Here is a 19275-nt window from a genome sequence, read left to right on the forward strand (position 1 = left end):
ACATTTAAAGCTTAGTGTCTGTCCTCAGCCCCTGGATGGCACGTCTAAGCCATAAACCTGTCCAGGGCCAAGGCAGCGCGATGATTCCCGTGCGGTGGGCACTGCCCTGGGGCTGCTTCCCGGAGCTCCTAGGGGCTGTGGAGGGCCTGAGCCGCTGAGGTTGCTGCCTCAGCCTGTCCCATCAGGAAGCAGGTGCAGAGCCCGTTTCCCCGAGTCTGTGTGGGATCTGGGTAGGGCCGTGGGGCGTCCTCCCCGTGGTGGCTCAGGTGGAAGGTTGTGTTTTATCTGCTCAGGTGCTCGCGAGTGGCAAAGGCTCGAGCTTGGCTGTGTTTCCAGCACGCGGCTGCGTGGCGACTCCTGAAATACTCAGCTTCGAAAACTTCAGGACATGCAGTTAGAGTTATTTTTGAGAAAATGCTAAGCTTTATCCTTCCACAATTTATCTTAAACTCCGTAGATATTAGTGAAATATGATGAATAATTACAAAAACGTGAATGTGATAGATTTAGAATCCTTTTATTGTTAGTGGGTCCTAGCAGGTGAGACCATGTGTGATCTTAACCAGTTTTCTTACAAGAGAAGAATTCCCCACTCATGACACAGGAAAATCTTTCCACATCATTGCTCTGCAAGAGGCTTTGCCGTACATTTTACAGTTTAAGCCATGCAGATTCTGGGGAGTCAGCTTGCAGGCCAGTGTGACCCACGACAGTTGTGCCGTCAGCCCTCCCCTGGGAAGGTTATGTGTGTAAAACATCCTTTCTGCGTTGCCAGGTTAATATGAAAACAAAACCCCACTTCACCTTGGGATTGGCAGGAAGCAATTGGTCTCGCAGAGCTGACAGCAGGCAGAGACAGGGACATAGCCACATGGCCCTTCAGGGGGCGGGAGGCCGAAGTCCTGGACAGAAGGTGCCCAGACTGTGGGTGCGCCTGAGACAGCTACACGCCTGTGTGGGTCAGTCGGAGCCAACAATGTGTTCACAGGACATGTGTCTGTGTAGCCATGTTTTTGTAGTGGTATCACATTGGGATGAAGGACTCAGCCGGGTGGCTCAGAAACGGTGGATGCCCAATTACGGGACACGTACAACATGAGGCCACAAAAACAACCCTGTTCCTGGGCTCAGCGCCTGCCTGGGAGTGTTAGACATGGAGTGACGGCCTAGGCAGGCAGCCTCGGGGGACCAGGGGTCTCCAGGGACTATAATTTTATCTCTTCTTCAGGAAGCACAGGAACTATGATGCGATGATGGCTAATTGTGAGCATCCTGGCATGAGGTGGTTTGTCTTGTCATGTTTTATATTTGAAAGGTTTTTCACTCAGTGGAAACAGAAGCCCACCCAGCACGGGGCCCTGGGCAGGGAGCCCTTAGGGCTGGTGGTGTGAGGTGTGTCCAGGGGGGAGGCCTTGCCCTGACTGCTGGGCTAGGAGTGCACTCAGCTGTGATCCGCGAGGGCTCTTCTGAAGAGACGTGTCTAACCCTACCCTAACCCAGACGGCTTTACCCTGACAGCTTCCTGCTATCAGTCCCTGCCATAGGGTGACGCAGGGACATCTCTGACCGGGTTTGGGTGCCCTGCCCAGCTCCCCTATTAGTTCCTGTCTGTGCTTGGCGGGTCCAAGGGGCTCAGAAACCCTCCCCTCAGCCGACGTGGGGCTCGGGCTCTGTGTGGCTGTGGGAGAATGTTTGTGGGGTCCCTCACTCTGCCTGAGTCTGGCGGGGGCTGGGGTTCTTTCTGCCTATTTCTCTCCCTTTCCTGGCTGTGGAACCCTTGGACGCCCACCCAGCCTGTGTTGGCCTCAGGGGCTGGAGATAGAGACCGGGTTGCTGAGACGGGCATGTGAGCAGCTGGCTGGCCAGATGAGCAAGCGGGAGGATGAGAGGCGGCCTGCAGGGCAGCCCGGTCTCTTAGAGGGACCCAAAGGGTAGAGCCTCGGTGGGGTGGGAATCTTTCCTTTCCTGGTGCTGTCGGGACCCAAAAGTCACTGTTGTTCTTCGCCTGGGATGACCTACTGGGCCTTTCCAGGACTCACCTTGCCCTCGGCCTCTCCAGCCTCGCGGTTCCCTGACCCGCCTCCACCGCGCCCCCGGAAGCCACCGCCTGGGCCTCTCTACTCTCTAGTGCCATTTTTTGAATTTTATCAATTCTGGTTCATTTTACTTTTTATCATGTGAAGGAAACATTTCGTGATTTTTATTCACCGTTGTGCTGGTGCACACGCTCTCCGCAGCGCCGCGGAGGGGTGAGGACTGCACCTGCGCGGGTTGGTCCCTACTCCACCTCTGTTCGGGGTGTCGGGTGCGTCCAGAGTTGGCAGCCAGACAGGTGATTCTCCTTAAGGAGAAGCGGATTTGTTAGATTTCTGAACTAGTTTTGCAACCATATAGGGAAAACACTGGGATAAAAGTTAACTTTAAAATTCCAGCCTGTGATTGTGCTGGACTCTCAGACTCTCCGGGCCACGTGGCCCCAGCGCAGTCTGCCCTGGACGACCCGAGGCATCACCGGAGCCCCGGAGTGGTGCCGGGGAGGAGCCGGCCATTTGGAAAGAGCTTGTGTGTCCTGTCGGCACAGCCCTCTGCACATTTTCCAAGTTGGGACTTGAGCTTAGTGGACATATTTGCAGTTGAGCCGTGTCTGAAATGGTAAAAGTGGAAGAATTTCTAATTAGAAGCCTCATCTTCCTGAAACTGCCACTTTTAGCCTTGATTTAGGAAAGAGCCCCCGCGCTGACCCGTGTCCTTGTGTTGCAGGCGTGGTGTCCCTGGTGGCCGTTCACCCATCCACGGTAAACCCGCTGGGGAAGCAGCTCTTGCCGAAAACCTTCGGACAGTCCAATGTCAACATTGCCCAGCAAGTGGTAAGGCGCCGGGACCACGCAGAGCCTACGAGGATGGCGATGGGGGGGGGGGCGGCTCAGTCTGCAGGGCGTGTGGGTTCCAGCAGGGTTGGCGTGGGGGACTTGCAGGGCGCAGCCACACAAGGGGTCAGTGGAGGGTCACAGAGCTGCCTCGTGGGGCTGCTCACCTGATGGCGTGGTGGGAGTCGGGACGTCTGCCATGGCCATCCCCTCCCTCCCCTGCCTACGATCTGTTTTGGTTGTTAATGCTGCTCTTCAAGTTCATTTCCCGTCTTCGTGTCCGTTTTCCTTTTCCTCTCTGTGGGCTCCAGCCTGGAGTCCGTCACACAAGGGTGTCCCCCAGGAGGTGAGTGGGTTTTGCCTGGGCCTGGAGCTCGTGGGTGGGACGTAGGCTGGGCCTCCCGAGGCCTCCAGCACTTCCTCTGGGACCTTCCTCAGGCGCCTGAAGGCTCTTTCCTGACCCGAGAGGCTCTGGCCCGTCCTGGTTGTTGAGGTCCACCGCCTCCGCTCCTGCCCTGGCCCGGCCCCCTTAGTCCTCTGGCCGTGCTCTTGCCCCAGCCTACCTGGCCATGTCCTCTGGAGGACGGGAATCTGCGTCTGGGGCACTGTCCCCAGGTGTCCCCTGCCCCGGGGGAGTTCTGTGCTAGGCAGTCTCCTTGCTGCGTAATGATGTTTCCATCAGAGAACAGTGACCACAGACTGCAGATGCTTTGGTCATTTCCACACTTGAGTTTTTATTTTAAACTCATTCCTGCTGTTTGCATTTATTTGAACACACTTGAAATTGTCTGGGTCCCTTTAGTAAATCTCAGTGTTTGAATTTTAAGAGGGAGCGGCTCGTGGCAGAACTGAGAGGTGGTACCAGGGTGTGAGCAGGGCCCCTGGGTGACGGGCCCTGTGCTGCTGCCCGTGGTGGTGTGTGGACACTCCCGGGCTGGGTGCTCAGCGTCCTGCAGGGAAATGGGACAGTTCCCTGCTTGTGGAATGTCGCGGGTCATTGGAAGTGGCCGTTTGTGGAAGCCCCTGGCACATCACCAGCTGCTCAGCAAATGCCATTTCGGTAACAGCTAAAAGCCCAGTTTTTTTGGGCTTTGTGATTCACAGTTTGATTTTACAGGTGCCATCTGTACATCAGAGCGGAGTTTGTCTTGGAGAATAATTGTAGCAACAGTTCCATTTTTATTGCCAGTATAGATAGCTGGGAGGAAAATTAGCATGAAAATTGTTTATTGATGTGCTTTAAATTTCATCAATCTGAAAGTCACATCACCAGCGTAGGTTCAGCTGTCTTGAGTGGCACTAGGAATCCTCTTGGTCTGCAAAGGCACCGTACCATGGATTGAAGCTCACAAATTGCAAATGTCTCTCAAACCTTTTTACATTCCAAAGGTTTAACAGTGGGACTGGCTGGCTGTGATGTGCGGTGGCTCAGTCCTCGGCTGAGGGGGTGTTGGGTCTTTGACTTTCTCTGGTCTCTGGGCCACGATTGCACCGGCACTAGTGCGCAGGCTGCATGCTCCACGTGGTCAAGAGATGCCAGGTCTGTCAGTGTCGGCAGAAGAGTGTGGGTTTGCAGCGGCGGCTGCCCTTGGAAGCCCTCCCAGAAGCACCATGGGGCAATCCCCTCCCCAGAAAAGAGAATTTTATGATATAAATTACCTTTCCTTTGTCGTGGTTTCCTTCCGTCTGTTTTGAGGTTCTAAGAGAAGTCACACGGTGCACACAGAGGTGATTCCAATTTCAGTTTCAGAGTCTGTGAAGTTGAGGTGCAAAAATGTGTTCACAGGGCAGAAGGTGGCTGAGGCCGTAGGGCTGGAGCCAGTGAGGATGGGGGGGGGGAGGCAGGCACACGCTGTTGGGGTGTGAGGAGCTCCCAGGTAAAGGGACCTGGTGTGGGGGTGGGGTTCCCAGGCGAGGTGGGGGGGTGGGAGGTGCTCCTGGGAAGGTGGGGGTGGGGCTCCCAGGCGAGATGGGGGGTGGGGTGCTCCCGGGAAGGTGGGGGGCGAGGTGGGGGTGGGCACTTCTAGGCGAGGGGCTGCTCCCAGGCCCCCTGCTGTGGGACACTGGGGCCTCGAGTTCTATTTTCCCACTGCCGGGATGGGAACTGTGAGAGCCCGGGGGTAGGAGACTCGGGCTGAAGCTGCGGCGTTACCTGGTGAAGCTGAGGAGGCAGCACCGAAGTCTCCGTGTCGCCTTCCCGGGAGAGGAGAGCGTGAGCCAGGCCCTCGGTGCCGCGGCGCTCGCGGGGTCTTGGTCCCACGGCACAGCGGCTCCTGGGCGTGGTGTGGCGGGACAGTGGGCGCTGCAGGCTCAGAGCCGATGGCGGCGCCTCAGAAAAGGCACAGAGAGCTTCTCGTGTTCCTAAGGGCGCGTCCTGCAGGCAGGCGCGAGGTCTGCGCAAACTCCGCCAGGGTTTCCGGTGGGCGCGCAAAGGGTTTCCGGTGAGCGCGCGAGGGGTTTCTGGTGAGCGCGAGGGGTTTCCGGTGGGCGTGTCCTTTCTGACGGCGTGTCGCGGGCGCCGCGGGCGGCCTCTGTCATCCCGGAAGGCCTTCAGTAACCGCTGCTGCGCAACTGCTGTGCACCTGCCCTTTGCTTCTCGCTCGCTCGTCCAGCCCGGCGCGGGTGGCCCTGACGTCACCGAGGTGCGGTGCGACGCGTGTTCCGTAGAAACAGCACTCGGGCGCGCAGCGTGGCGTTTTCACTGTCACCCGGTGTTCGGTAAACTGCACGAGGCCATCCACGCTTCGCTGCGAAGTGGGCCTCGTGCGGGGCGTTCCGCGCATGCGTGCGGGCCGGCGCGAGCGTCGGCGCATGCGCATGTGCGGCTGGAGGCGCCGGCGGGGTCTGGGAGGCGCTTTCTCAGCCTGCGACGCTTTCCCTTCACGGTGGGTCTGTGGGGCCGGCATGGGCTGGGGCACCTGTGCGGGGCTGGGTCACCCCCGGCTGCGGTGGCCGTGGCGGAGGGGCCGTCTATCTCGGGGCTCGGCCTCGGGGCCTGTGCGGGGCTGGGATGCGGGGACGCCGCTCGCGGAGACGCCAGAGCCGCGTTCCTGGGACTTGTCCGGGTGCGCCGGGCCCACGTGTGGCAGCGCCGTCGCCGAGCTGCGTGCTCGGTTGTCCCGGCTCCATGGAGCGTCTGTGTGCCGGGCAGGGGCCACCAGCAGGAGGCCCCAGCGTCCTGCCGTTTGGACCTCAGCCCTCCTCGTGAGAAAGGTGCTTACCGGGGTGACCCCGCGCCCGCTCGTGACGTGGCCGCTCACCTGGGGGAGATTTGTTCTTTTTTTTCATTGTTTGATTTTTGCAGGGAATCCACTAATTTGATTTCTGGCTACTCACGAGCGGTGATGCCGCTGATGGTTCGTTCGTCGTTGGAAATACACAGATACGCGTTTATGTTTGATGAAAAGTGTGAACTCGGTTGAAAGGTTTTTCTTTTCGCGGCCGACAGGTGGTCTGGGCTTAGAGGTGATTTGGAAGTGCTGTGTCAGCGGCTCCCAGGCCGCGGCAGGTAGCCCATTGATCCCTCTAAGACGCAGAGCTGGGGGAGGCCAGCTTAGGACAGCCGAGGACGTTAGCTGCATGGCCTGCAGCCGGGCCAGCCGCAGTCCCTCCCGCAGAAGCCCCGTGTCCACGCGGGAGGCGTTTGCTGAGGCGGTTGGGTGCGTGGCAGACAGGACCCAGCATCTGCTGAGGGGTCTCACTCTCTACCAAGGCAGCCACACAACGTGATCTTTGAAAGTGAAGTGTCCTTTGGCTGCGCAAGGCCGTGTCTGTGTGCCCAGATGTCAGGGTTTGAGTATTAATAACGCAGCTAACGCAATAGGACCTTGTTGTCCAAAGACAGACCAAGTATTCTCTTCCTTTAATGAAGCAGCAGTTGTTGTCTGCTATGGGCTGGCGTTGCCTGCAGGGTCAGCTTGCCCTGCCCGGCTGCCCTCGTTCTGTGCATCAGTGTTGGGCAGATAGTGACACCTTCCCCGTGCTCCCCGCGCTGGAGTCCTCCCTGGTCCTGCCTGATACTGTCTGGGCTCCGTGTTCCCCTAGAGAGCACTAGAGTCCTCCCCAGTCCTGCCTGGTACCGTTTGGACTTTATGTTCCCCCAGAGAGCACTAGAGTCCTCCCTGGTACTGTCTGGATTCCGTGTTCCCCCAGAGAGCACTAGAGTCCTCCCCAGTCCTGCCTGGTACCGTTTGGACTTCATGTTCCCCCAGAGAGCACTAGAGTCCTCCCTGGTACTGTCTGGATTCCGTGTTCCCCCAGAGAGCACTAGAGTCCTCCCCGGTCCTGCCTGGTACCGTCTGGATTCCATGTTCCCCCAGAGAGCACTAGAGTTCTCCCTGGTCCTGCCTGGTACCGTCTGGGCTCCGCATTACCTAGAGAGCTCCCGCTGGGACAGGCACCAGTGACAAATGTAAACCAGACAGATGGCGGTTGTCACCTGGGGTGGCTGTTCTGGTGAGTCGGCTGCTGTTACCCCGTGTTTGACTTTCTTTTGAGATTGGTTTTTGTTTGTTTTCTTGTGTCTTTTGTATTTCGTACCTCAGAAGCCACAATCTTATGCACACCCACGTTGCTAAGCGGGGAAACAGGAGTGTGTTGAGGTCGTGTGTGAGGTCTGTACTGCCGATTGTCACCCTGACCCTCATGGTCCCGCCTGTGGCCAACAGTCACAGATTGCATGGAGAGAGCCTTGCTCCACACATGGCCTGCCACGGTTATCATACGTTTTCTGTGGCTCTTGTTCCATGATGCCAATGGCTGCAAGTGAGGGAAGGACACAAGGTCACGCTCAGAGCAGACGTGGCGGCATGGCACATACCACGGCATCAGCAGCTAGGCATTTACTCTCTTGCTCTTTTTCCTGTGTGGTCAGCGAAATCTAGCAGTGGCTGTGGATGACCAGGCGTGGCGAGGACGGCGGCGTGGCATGGGCAATGACTGATTGTTCTGAATTGTCTCTTTCGACTGTAGGTCATTGGTACGCCGCAGAGACCGGCAGCGTCACACACTGTCGTGGTAGGAAGCCCACACACCCCCAACACTCACTTTGTCTCTCAGAGCCAGCCCTCCGACTCCTCACCTTGGTCTGCCGGGTGAGCACTTCCCTCCCACCCTTAGCCGTAGACCCGCTTGCAGGCCTCCCCCACCGCCTCCCGTGGCCACATGTGTTATGTGATGATGCCATGGGCTCCCATGTATGTTGACCTCAGAGCCCCTCACCAAGTCCTCCCATCCGGACTGGGAAATGTTCCATGGTACCCAACGCAGACTGCAGTCGGGCACATGGCCTCGGTCATGGAGCCAGGCCTGCCCACGCCGTGGCATCTGGGGTGGCGGCTTCCGCTCTTGGCCAAGCAGGGCCTGGGACATGCTGCGTTCCCTTGTCTGCACTGGGGACACCTAGCCTTGCCTGCACCTCGAGTCACAGCCCCACCGGATGGTCCCGGCTCAGCTGCTGCTTCCACTGAGGCAGAGTCTGATGTGGAAAGGCTTTGACCCCAGGTCAGCGGCATGTCTGTCCTTACAGACACGCACATGGGCTTGTCTGTCCTTACAGACTCACACAACTGTGACCCGTGTTTGTTCTAAAGCAGAAGTCGTCAGTGCTCAGACTTAGCCAATGTGACAGCCTGGGCCTTTGTCCTTAACATGGTCACTGAATGAATGGAGGTCGCAGATCGGAGCTCTCCTCCTGCTCTGAGCGCACCTGGCGGATTGCACCTGTGTCAAGCGGCCGTTGTAGTCTAAGCATTTGCCTTACGAAATCACAGCCTGCTGATATTTGCCCCCAGAACTGCCAGGTTCGCACTAAAATATCTCCTAATTCCAGAGGTTGTTGCCATCGGTAGAAAAGCGGAGCTTAACGTACTGACACGTGTCAGATACCTGCCGATTCTCACCCACTGGGGCGTCCGCCCACTTGTCTTGGAATTTGAAAGCACAGAGGCGTGATCTGGCCTTGGAAACGCTCAATTTTTGGCCTTTAAAAGCGCTGGGCACCTGTCCACATCCTCGGGGTGCAGGCGCTGGGCGGAGCCGCCGTCCTGCGCCCGCCTGGGCAGTCCCGGCTTACCTGCTGCACCCGGGCTCACCCGGGCTCAGCCCTTCACATAGCTCGTTAGACGCTTCAGGGGAAAGCGCGGCTCGATGCGCGGCTGGCTCTCCAGTGCTCACGGCCGTGTATGTTCCCCTTTTGTGTCTTGAAGGAAACGCAACAGGAAGGGCGAGAAGAATGGCAAGGGCCTGCGGCACTTCTCCATGAAGGTGTGCGAGAAGGTGCAGAGGAAGGGCACCACGTCCTATAACGAGGTGGCGGACGAGCTGGTCGCGGAGTTCAGCGCCGCCGACAACCACATCCTGCCTAACGAATCGGTGAGTGTGCGAGGCAGGGCTGGTGGGGCCCAACGGCGTGGTGCAACTCACGGGCTCTAAATTTGAAACAGTTGCAGACAGAAAATTCCAAATACGTCATAAAAATTTTTCCTGACCTGCTTGCGGGCGCATTGCCGGCGAGACGCTGTGCGTGTGAACACGCAGGCCTGGCTCTGCCCAGCCCCGGCCGTGCAGGACTGGGGGCTCAGTGAGGGTGTGTCGGGAGTCTAGCTCCATGGGAAGCGCTGACGATGCACCTCAGCCGTAGGTGGTGGGTGCCCGTGGTCTAGAACGTACCATGGTAACCTGCAAGGTTTTGCATCACCTGGACAGTTAACTCTGTCTCCCCAGGCTTACGACCAGAAGAACATTCGACGGCGCGTCTACGACGCCTTAAACGTGCTCATGGCCATGAACATCATCTCCAAGGAGAAGAAGGAGATCCGGTGGATCGGCCTCCCCACCAACTCGGCTCAGGAATGCCAGAACCTGGAGGTGCGCAGCCGGCTCTGCACACGCGGATACACCCCATCAGTTGTTCTTGGGGCCTCGGCTGCGTGGGCCCCCACATCCTCGGTCCCTGGTGTCGCGGTTGCGTGCCAGCGTCGGGCGCCGTTTACCCCTGTCCTGGCCTGGCTGTGCAGACGCAGCGGCCAGGGAGGGGTGGGGCTGACCCGCTAGAACGTATCAGACTTCAGCAGCGGTTAATTCTGACTCCCAGTTTGTGGGATCTTTTTAAAAAAATAATCATAGCGAGATGCAAGAGATGAGAGAAGGGAAGTGTAGCTTAGAAACAGAAGAAAAACTTAGCCGTGTCTGAGCATTTGCCGTGTTCCAGATGCACGGGTGTCCCTGCGACTGAATTCAAGGTGCACGTCGGGTGCCATGTGAGTGCACGTTTTTGCATGTGCAGAGGGGACAATCGCGGTTTGTTTTTCAAGGTGGAGAGACAGAGAAGACTTGAAAGAATAAAACAGAAACAGTCTCAACTTCAAGAGCTTATCCTACAGGTAAGAAAATACTTACCTGGGTGGTGAATTTTGTCCTGCCGATTCAGTTTCCTGGCATGCGCCTGTGGTAGGATGCAGTCCTGTGTGGTGAGTGAAGTCTCTGTCTGAGATTCTGGGTGTCGGCTTCCTGTGTGCTCAGAGCTCACCTCACGTGGTGGTGGGCGCTGGGGCCACACTCCAGGGAGTGGTGTGTGGGGCCCTTGGGCTCTAGTGTCTGGCTGGTGGCATCTGAAACACTCTCCCAGAGAGGTGCAGCCTGCACCAAGTGCCTGGTGTGTCTAACGCTGAGGAGCCATGGTGCTCACCAAGCTGCGGTGGGCACCGGACGAGGGTGGGTGTGTGTGCGTGCAGGCTCCTGGGAACTGGGGGCCGCGTTGCTCGCAGCAACTACCGGCCAAGTGCCCACAGCTGCCTCCTTCCCAGCAAATCGCCTTCAAGAACCTCGTGCAGAGGAACCGGCATGCGGAGCAGCAGGCCAGCAGGCCACCGCCGCCCAACTCGGTCATCCACCTGCCCTTCATCATTGTCAACACCAGCAAGAAGACCGTCATCGACTGCAGCATCTCCAATGACAAGTACGTCGTGGGCGGGATGGGAGCTAGCTCTAGGGGAGCTAAAGCGGGTTAGGTTCTCACTAGGCCGAGTTTTTAAATGTCGTACAACAGCCAAGGTTTGCAGACTGCAGGGGCTGGCGAGCATGTCCCTGGAGCGTGTCCTGCCTGTCACTGTGCGCTGTGGTCTGCGCTGTGACCTGAGCCATCTTGCTGTTTTGTTCTGAGTGTAGTTCCCTTTTTTTTTTTTTTGGGGGGGGACAGAGTCTTGCTCTATTGCCAGGCTAGAGTGCCGTGATGTCAGCCTAGCTCACAGCAACCTCAAACTCTTGGGCTCAAGTGATCCTCCTGCCTCAGCCTCCCTAGTAGCTGGGACTACAGGCATGCGCCACCACAGTTGACTAACTTTTTCTATTTTGGTAGAAACAGGGTCTTGGTCTTGAATTCCATACCCCATGTGATCCTCCCGCCTCAGCCTCCCAGAGTGCTGGGATCACAGGCACAAGCACCGCGCCCAGCCTGAGTGTGGTTTCTTGGTGAGGCTCGGTGACAGGGACCCCTGTGGGGCCGTGTCATCTGGAGACTCTGTCCTCCATCTTTTGGGGCTGCCTCTCCCCTCAGGTTTGAGTACCTGTTCAATTTCGACAACACGTTCGAGATCCACGACGACATCGAGGTGCTGAAGCGCATGGGCATGGCCTGCGGGCTGGAGTCCGGCAGCTGCTCCGCGGACGACCTCAAAGTGGCGAGAAGCTTGGTGCCGAAAGCTCTGGAACCGTACGTGACAGGTCAGTCGTGCCCAGGTGGCGCTGGCGAGGCTGCAAGGCTGGAGTGACCCTCGGCCCAGTTGGTGCTGGTCCTCTGCGCCCCACGAGCGCAAAGACGAGGGCCACGCCGGGGACAGGGCTGCAGGGCGGGGTGGGTGGGTCCGCCGGGGATTTCCGTCCACGAGGGGCGTTGGTGGACACGCTGCTGTGGTTGGTAGGATGGAGCTGCTGAGGAAGGTCAGGGCTCACCTCGAAGTGAGGCCAAAAGCAGGAGAAAGAAAGTCTTTGCAGAGTGTGGTCAGGTTGATGGTTTTTCCCAAAGTGAGCTGGCTGGTCCCTGACACAGTAGTCAGGAAAAGCATCTTAGGGCCCCATGGCCCATGCTGGTGGGACTCCTGCCCACAGCCCACGTCCATCCCCCCCCACCGTCTCTGTCCTCAGTGGGGCCTGTCAGGGCCGTGGAGAAGAGTCCTCATCACCTCTGTGAGGGACGTGGCGCTGATACAGCAGCACATGGCTGTCACTCACAAGTAAACGCGTGTTTCGAGCTCTCCTGAGCTTCGTCAGGAAAGACAGGCTGTGTGACCGCAGACCGCCGCCCCGCTCTGCCACACAGGACGCACACGACAGGCCCGCAGCGTCTGGGAGCTTTCGGCCGCCCGCCCAGGGTGCGTGGCTGTTTCTCTGCCGCTCACCGTGCCCCTTCTCTTTGCAGAGATGGCTCAGGGATCCATCGGCGGCATCTTCCTCACCACGGCCGGCTCCACGTCCAATGGCACGAGGCTCTCCACCAGGTGATGTGTGGGGGCGGGGAGCCAGCCCCAGCTGCGCGTGGCCCCGGGTCCCTGCCCCGTTCAGCACGTGGCCCCGGGTCCCTGCCCTGTTCAGAATGTGGCCCGGAGTCCCTGCCCTGTTCAGAATGTGCCCCCGGGTCCCTGCCCTGTTCAGAATGTGCCCCCGGGTCCCTGCCCCGTTCAGCATGTGGCCCCGGGTCCCTGCCCCATTCAGAATGTGCCCCCGGGTCCCTGCCCCGTTCAGAATGTGCCCCCGGGTCCCTGCCCCGTTCAGCATGTGCCCCCGGGTCCCTGCCCCGTTCAGAATGTGCCCCCGGGTCCCTGCCGCGTTCAGCAAGTGCCCCCGGGTCCCTGCCGCGTTCAGCATGTGCCCCCGGGTCCCTGCCCCGTTCAGAATGTGGCCCCGGGTCCCTGCCCCGTTCAGCAAGTGCCCCCGGGTCCCTGCCCCGTTCAGAATGTGCCCCCGGGTCCCTGCCCCGTTCAGCATGTGGCCCTGGGTCCCTGCCCCGTTCAGCACGTGGACCCGGGTCCCTGCCCGGTTCAGCACGTGGCCCCGGGTCCCTGCCCCGTTCAGCAAGTGCCCCCGGGTCCCTGCCCCGTTCAGCACGTGGCCCCGGGTCCCTGCCCCGTTCAGCATGTGCCCCCGGGTCCCTGCCCCGTTCAGAATGTGCCCCCGGGTCCCTGCCCCGTTCAGCAAGTGGCCCCGGGTCCCTGCCCCGTTCAGCACGTGGCCCCGGGTCCCTGCCCCGTTCAGCAAGTGGCCTGGGTCCCTGCCCCATTCAGCACGTGGCCCCGGGTCCCTGCCCCGTTCAGCATGTGGCCCCGGGTCCCTGCCCTGTTCAGCACGTGGCCCCAGGTCCCTGCCCTGTTCAGCAAGTGGCCTGGGTCCCTGCCCCATTCAGCAAGTGGCCTGGGTCCCTGCCCCGTTCAGCACATGGCCCCGGGTCCCTGCCCCGTTCAGCATGTGGCCTGGGTCCCTGCCCTGTTCAGCACGTGGCCCCAGGTCCCTGCCCTGTTCAGCAAGTGGCCTGGGTCCCTGCCCTGTTCAGCATGTGGCCTGGGTCCCTGCTCCGTTCAGCATGTGGCCCCGGGTCCCTGCCCCGTTCAGCATGTGGCCTGGGTCCCTGCCCTGTTCAGAATGTGGCCTAGGTCCCTGCCCTGTTCAGCAGGTGGCTGGTCTCCTGAGGCCACCGCAGCTGCTCTAGGCCTGTCCCCATGTTGGCTTCGTCCTCCTAAATGTTAAAAGTGATACCTGCTTTTTATTTGTTTGAAAAGTGGCACCTAGTAATACCACGACCCCACGTAGCCTGAGCCACAGTATTTCCAGATTTCTCCCATTTTTAAGAACGTGTCTGAGGTCTAGTTTACATACAATTCTGTTCTGCTTTTCAAATCTTAGAGTCTATGGTACATATTTTCCACGTTCTTGAAAGAGTTTTATTATTTAAGTAAAAGTACATTTAATCTTCAACCTGGTGGTCCCACAGAGCAGAATGACGTCCCCGGGGGTTTATCTTAGGTTTTTAACCACTTTGGTACCACACTCACCAGCCGCGAAACCTTGCCCACAGCCAGCACTCATAGTCCACATGATAGTCTGTGCTGTGCATTGACGATGAATCCATTTTGCTCTTGTGTGATGAGGAAAGCTTTAAAGCACTGAAAGCTTGTTTTAGTTTACAGGCAGTTTTACTTGTAATGTAAATCAGAAAAGGTAATATATATATATGTGTGTGTTTTCATTATGTTATATTTAAATGTTTACAGTTTTATTTTGATAAATGAAAAATTAGAAAAGTCATATCACGGCTGTCGGCTAATATCACTGTGTGACTTCATCTGTGGCTGTCGACTATAGTCATCGCTGGTCCTGAAGTGGTTAAAGATAGATATGAAGCAACTTTAACAGCAGATGTTAACAAAACAATGGTTTTATTAACGTTTATATTTTATTGTTATGCATTATATGATCACTCTGTGTTAATCCCAAATATTAAGAAAATGTTTAGTTTTGTGAAAGATAGGAAATTAGTAAACTACAGGTCCAGATCATAGGGCTGATCTTTTTTTTTTTTTTTTTTTTTTTGAGACAGAGTCTCACTTTGTTGCCCAGGCTAGAGGGCCATGGCATCAGCCTAGCTCACAGCAACCTCAAACTCCTGAGCTCAAGCAATCCTGCTGCCTCAGCCTCCCGAGTAGCTGGGACTACAGGCATGTGTCACCATGCCCGGCTAATTTTTTCTATATATATTAGTTGGCTAATTAATTTCTTTCTATTTATAGTAGAGACAAGGTCTCACTCTTGGTCAGGCTGGTTTCAAACTCCTGACCTCGAGCAATCCGCCCACTTCGGCCTCCCAGAGTGCTGGGATTATAGGCGTGAGCCACCGTTCCCGGCCCATAGGGCTGATCTATAAGCCCAGCGTGTTCACAACTGCTGGGATGTTATGCCGCCTTCTGGCGTGTCAGGGCGGTCATGCGGGGTGGGGTCCAGGTGCCACCACTCTCCTGGGAGCCGGGTTGTGACTGAGAGTCACCGACCAGCGGCAGGCCCAGCGAGGCAGTGCTGTGAGCCGGGACTCCTCAAGGTGCCCGTGCGTGGCGAGTCTCTTTCAGTTCTTCATCTCTAGCTGTGTGCACAAGTGTGGGCTGCTCTGCGGGGTGGAACTTGGGTGTCTTTAGGCTATTGTCTTCACATAATCCTTTTATTGATGGAACTTTTAAGACTTGTCAGTGGAGACAAAGTCGGCACCATTTCAGAAGAAAACGTTTTCCCAGTGGCCCTTATGAAAGGGCGTTTGGGTGGTTCCCAGTTACGAGCTAGTCTCACTGTGCAGGGTCAGTAAATGCCTGTGGAAGGCGTTAACACGCGTGCCCGTGGTTTGGCGCTAGTGTTTAGTGTTTGCACGCGCTGGCCGGCGGCGGGCTTCTGTGTGCCGCTGACCTCCCAGAATCCGCCACCGTGTGTGCTGCGCCCCGTCCACACGGCCAGAGTGGACGCCCTGCTTCCCGCCCCGCCCCACGCACTCCTCCCCCTGCCCCATGCGGGCGGAGGTGGACGTCCTGGGAAGAGGGGTCCGGGGTGTCCAGTGTGTGCCCCTCGCGGTTTGTCTCTGAGGGTGAGTGAGGACTTGCCGAGGGGCTCTTTGCCGTCCCTGTCTCCGTGACGGGTCCAGGACCACGGGCCAGGCAGGGTGTGCACAGACGGCCTAGTGGCCAGCACGGGTCCTGCGCTGCAGGTGTGACGGGAGCGACCGTGCCAGCCCGTGCCGGGGGCGCCTCTGACCTTGTGCGGCCCTGTCCTTGCAGTGACCTGACCAACGGCGGGGACGGGACGCTGGCCACCAGCTCCAACGGGTCCCAGTACAGCGGCTCCCGGGTGGAGACCCCGGTGTCCTACGTCGGGGAGGATGACGACGAGGACGACGACTTCAATGAGAACGAGGAGGACTGACGTCCACCAGGCGTCCGGCTCCAGCTGCGGGAGGAGCTGCCGAGGGAAGAGGAGCTGTTCTAACGTGGGTTTTTCTGTTTCTTTTTGGCCGACTCCCGGGAAGATGCTGCCGAGCCATTGGTTGGAGATGCGCCTCCGATGAGTGGGGCTGCTCCCGTGGTCTGCGGCCTGTGGGCGCGTGTGGTGCCGGCCCGCAGTCCAGGGCCTCTCGCTACTCCTTAGGGATTTGTGTTTCCATTTTCTTTCTTTTTTTTTTAAATTCAGAGTTTATTTTTGCCTCTTAACAATTCTCGCTGTGTTTGCTGAAGAAGCTGTTCTCCATCCACGTCAGTGATGATGAAGCGCTGCCCCGTGTGGGCCGCGGGCGCCTGCGTTCCCTGCAGCGTCTCGACGGCGCCCGGCAAGGCTCGTGCCGAGCTCGCCACGGTGAGTCACGCCGCGCCCGGAGAACCGCGCAGACGGGGCTCCACGTCCGGACGACGAGCAACGCGCGTTCTATCACGACTTCGTTCCCCAAATTATGCTGGCTGTCGGGACTCCATTGAGTGTGTACGCCTTCTCTCCTCTCTGCATTGCAGCAGCAAATCGCAAAGTGCTTCTCGTTTGTTTTTGTTTCGTTTGGCAAGAGTTTATGGCCACGCTGGCGCAGCTATGGAGACTGTCTGGAAGGGTTGGAATGGTTTATTGCTTATGGTAAAATTTGCCTGATTTCTTACAGGCAGTGTTTGGAAACTTTTTATTATATAGTTGTTTACATGCTTATGAGTCTATCATTTAAAGACATGTACCGAAACAGACATCGTGTTTGTTTCGTGAGCATCTTCCTGTAATCTATTATAAAGTTGAAATTAAATATAGAGACGTTTTAACAGTTTTTTAACTCAGAATTTGTCAATCATTTTTAATAGTTCTTTTTTTATAAAAAGAAAAAGGAATTTAAGGACAGGCAGTCGTCTCTGTTAAAATTTATTCACACAAAAAAAACCATTAACTGCACAGTTGCTGTTGGCTGCCTGTTCTAAAGCGATAGTCTTTTTATTGAAACACAAATAAACTTTTCTGTAATATTTTATGGAATATAAAGAGACTTTAATTGTTTGACTTGTTTAACTTGGCACTGTTAGTTTTTATTAATAAAACGCGCATGGGCATTTTAAACAAGCTCTGTGTTTCTCTGATTCGGGGCTATCGTGGAGAACTCCTGTCTGCTCCTCCTGTGCCACACTGGCCTGGGGGTGGCAGCCCTTGTCCCTGTGGTCGGTCCGGAGCTCGCCCTGCAGGCAGAGGGTGGTCAGAGGAGGCCGCGGGGCCGTGGGCGCCCTTCCTCCTGGTGTGCCTGTGCTCTTCCACGGCCCCCCACGGCTGAGACGGGTTTCGTGGGTTTGGCTCTCCGAAGGAGGAAAAGGTCGCGAGAGGATTCTGGGAGGTGGCGGAGAAGGAGACCGGGAGTCCGTGTCTCCACCGTCTGTCTGTCGGAGCTGGGCGTCTGTCGGGGGCTCCCGGCTCCCAGCCGAGGGCTTGGTCAGTGTGTCGGGGTGAGTTTCGGTCCATTTTGGCTCCATCTCCCTTCACCCCCGTCCCTTTGTGTTTCTCCTTCACCTTTTGGGAGCCAAACGGGCTGGCTGGGACACCCACAGCCAGTTGTGTGCGTGGGGAGTTAGGAGGCGACGTGTGTGCCCAGGGAGAGGCTCCGGATAGACCCGAGAGACCCCGAGTCTTCACCTCAGGCCGGCCCTTGGCACAGACAAGACCACGGCCGTCAAAACCCAGTAAGCAACGCCAGCAACGCTGGGGCGGGAGCCGGCTTTTCCTCACCGCACCAGCAGACCAAACGTCCGGTTCTCAACAGAAAGTCGGGAGCGTGGCCCGTTAAGGGGAAGAACAGATCAACAGAAACTGTCTCTGAAACAGGCCTGGTGGCAGATACACCAGACAAACACTTTTAAACAACTGTCGTAAAAGATGCTTAAAGATGTTAAGGGCGATGTGGAGAGAGTCAAGAAAATGATATGTGATTGAAACGGAAATATCAATAAAGAGAGAGAAAACCTAAAAAGACACCCCCAAAAATATGGAGCTACAAAAAACAGTAACTGAAATAAAGAACGTGCTCGAGTGATTCAGAGGCAGAATCAGCTAATTTTTTTTTTTTTTTTTTTTTTTTGAGACAGAGTCTCGCTTTCTTGCCTAGGCTAGAGTGAGTGCCGTGGCGTCAGCCTAGCTCACAGCAACCTCAAACTCCTGGGCTCAAGCAATCCTCCTGCCTCAGCCTCCCGAGTAGCTGGGACTACAGGCACGAGCCACCATGCCCGGCTGATTTTTATATTATATATATTGGTCAATTAATTTCTTTCTATTTTTATGGTAGAGACGGGGTCTCGCTCAGGCTGGTTTTGAACTCCTGACCTTGAGCAATCCGCCCGCCTCGGCCTCCCAGAGTGCTAGGATTACAGGCGTGAGCCACCGCGCCCAGCCCTGAATCAGCTAATTTGAAGGCGGGACGATGGAAGTAACTGAGTCTGCAGAACAGAAGGACATGGAAGGAAAGTGACAGGGTCTGAGGGGCCCGTGCGTTGTCACCAAGCCGAGGGGCGTCAGGACGAAAGGAGCAGGAAGGGGCAAGGAGGATACTTAAAGACACAATGGTCAGAAATGCACCAAGTGTGATGAAAGACGTGAACGCATCCAGGCACCTCTGTGAACTCCAGGGGAGGTGAACTCGGACTCACAGGGACACGTGATTCAACTTTCAAAAGACGGAGAGTCTTGAGAGCAAAAGAGGAGGAGCCGCTTGTCACACATAAATGATTCTGTAAAATTGCAGCCTTTTCTCAGAAACTGAGGCCACGAGGCAGTGGCCAATATGTTCACAGTGCTAGAGGAAGAAGAAATCTGTCTTCCACGCATACCATGTCCGACAAAGCCATCCTCCCAAGCGCGGCATCAAACATCCTCGGATAAGTGGCAGCCGCGGGAGCCTGTTGCAATGGGGCCTGCCCTGCAGGGAACTCCGGAGAGTCCCGTGGACTCTGGGCAGCAGCTCGAGGTCCTGTGGGGAGAGCAAGGTCTCAGTAGAGGTGAGCGCAGGGGAAATCATAAAAGCCAGTATTTTAAGAACAGCTTGAAGCCCACTTTTGTTTTCTACGTGATTTACGAGACTACTGCAGTTTTTTAAAGCCTCAAAATTAGCCCAAGAGGTAGTATTATTTTAACTTTGGTTTGTAATTCCACATTTTGTTTTCTATATAATTTAAGGGATGAACTCACTTAAAGGAATTGTTATCGAACGTAGAATGTGTCGGTAGATAATTTTGTGATATCAACAGCCTGAGGGCTAGGGACAGCAATAAAGGAGTAGAGTTGTCGTACCCTGCTGAAGGCTGAGCTGGTGTAAATTCAAATCAGAGCACTATTTTCCAAAAGTGAGCGAGGAATTACTTTTGAAAAAGTGAGGAAATGA

The 19275-nt window shown here is 56.6% G+C and overlaps 1 protein-coding gene across 2 annotated transcripts in view; it reads left to right on the forward strand.

The window, feature by feature from the left end:
* TFDP1 (transcription factor Dp-1) overlaps positions 1-15953 on the forward strand; it is a 32883-nt gene extending 16930 nt beyond the window's left edge. The window contains exons 4-12 of one of the 2 annotated variants that reach the window (XM_012765537.3): positions 2761-2867; positions 7839-7960; positions 9074-9239; positions 9591-9734; positions 10181-10249; positions 10673-10824; positions 11422-11588; positions 12283-12361; positions 15671-15953. In XM_012765537.3, the coding sequence (XP_012620991.1) occupies positions 2761-2867; positions 7839-7960; positions 9074-9239; positions 9591-9734; positions 10181-10249; positions 10673-10824; positions 11422-11588; positions 12283-12361; positions 15671-15815 (1151 nt within the window). In that variant the 3' untranslated portion in view covers positions 15816-15953. Of the gene's footprint in view, positions 1-2760; positions 2868-5729; positions 5753-7838; positions 7961-9073; positions 9240-9590; positions 9735-10180; positions 10250-10672; positions 10825-11421; positions 11589-12282; positions 12362-15670 lie in introns of those variants that run through there. The other variant, XM_012765542.3, reaches the window with a different exon arrangement.
* The last annotated feature ends 3322 nt before the right edge of the window (positions 15954-19275 follow it).

The sequence above is a fragment of the Microcebus murinus genome, chromosome 13 (genome assembly GCF_040939455.1).
Source record: "Microcebus murinus isolate Inina chromosome 13, M.murinus_Inina_mat1.0, whole genome shotgun sequence".
Classification (NCBI taxonomy): Eukaryota; Metazoa; Chordata; class Mammalia; order Primates; family Cheirogaleidae; genus Microcebus; species Microcebus murinus.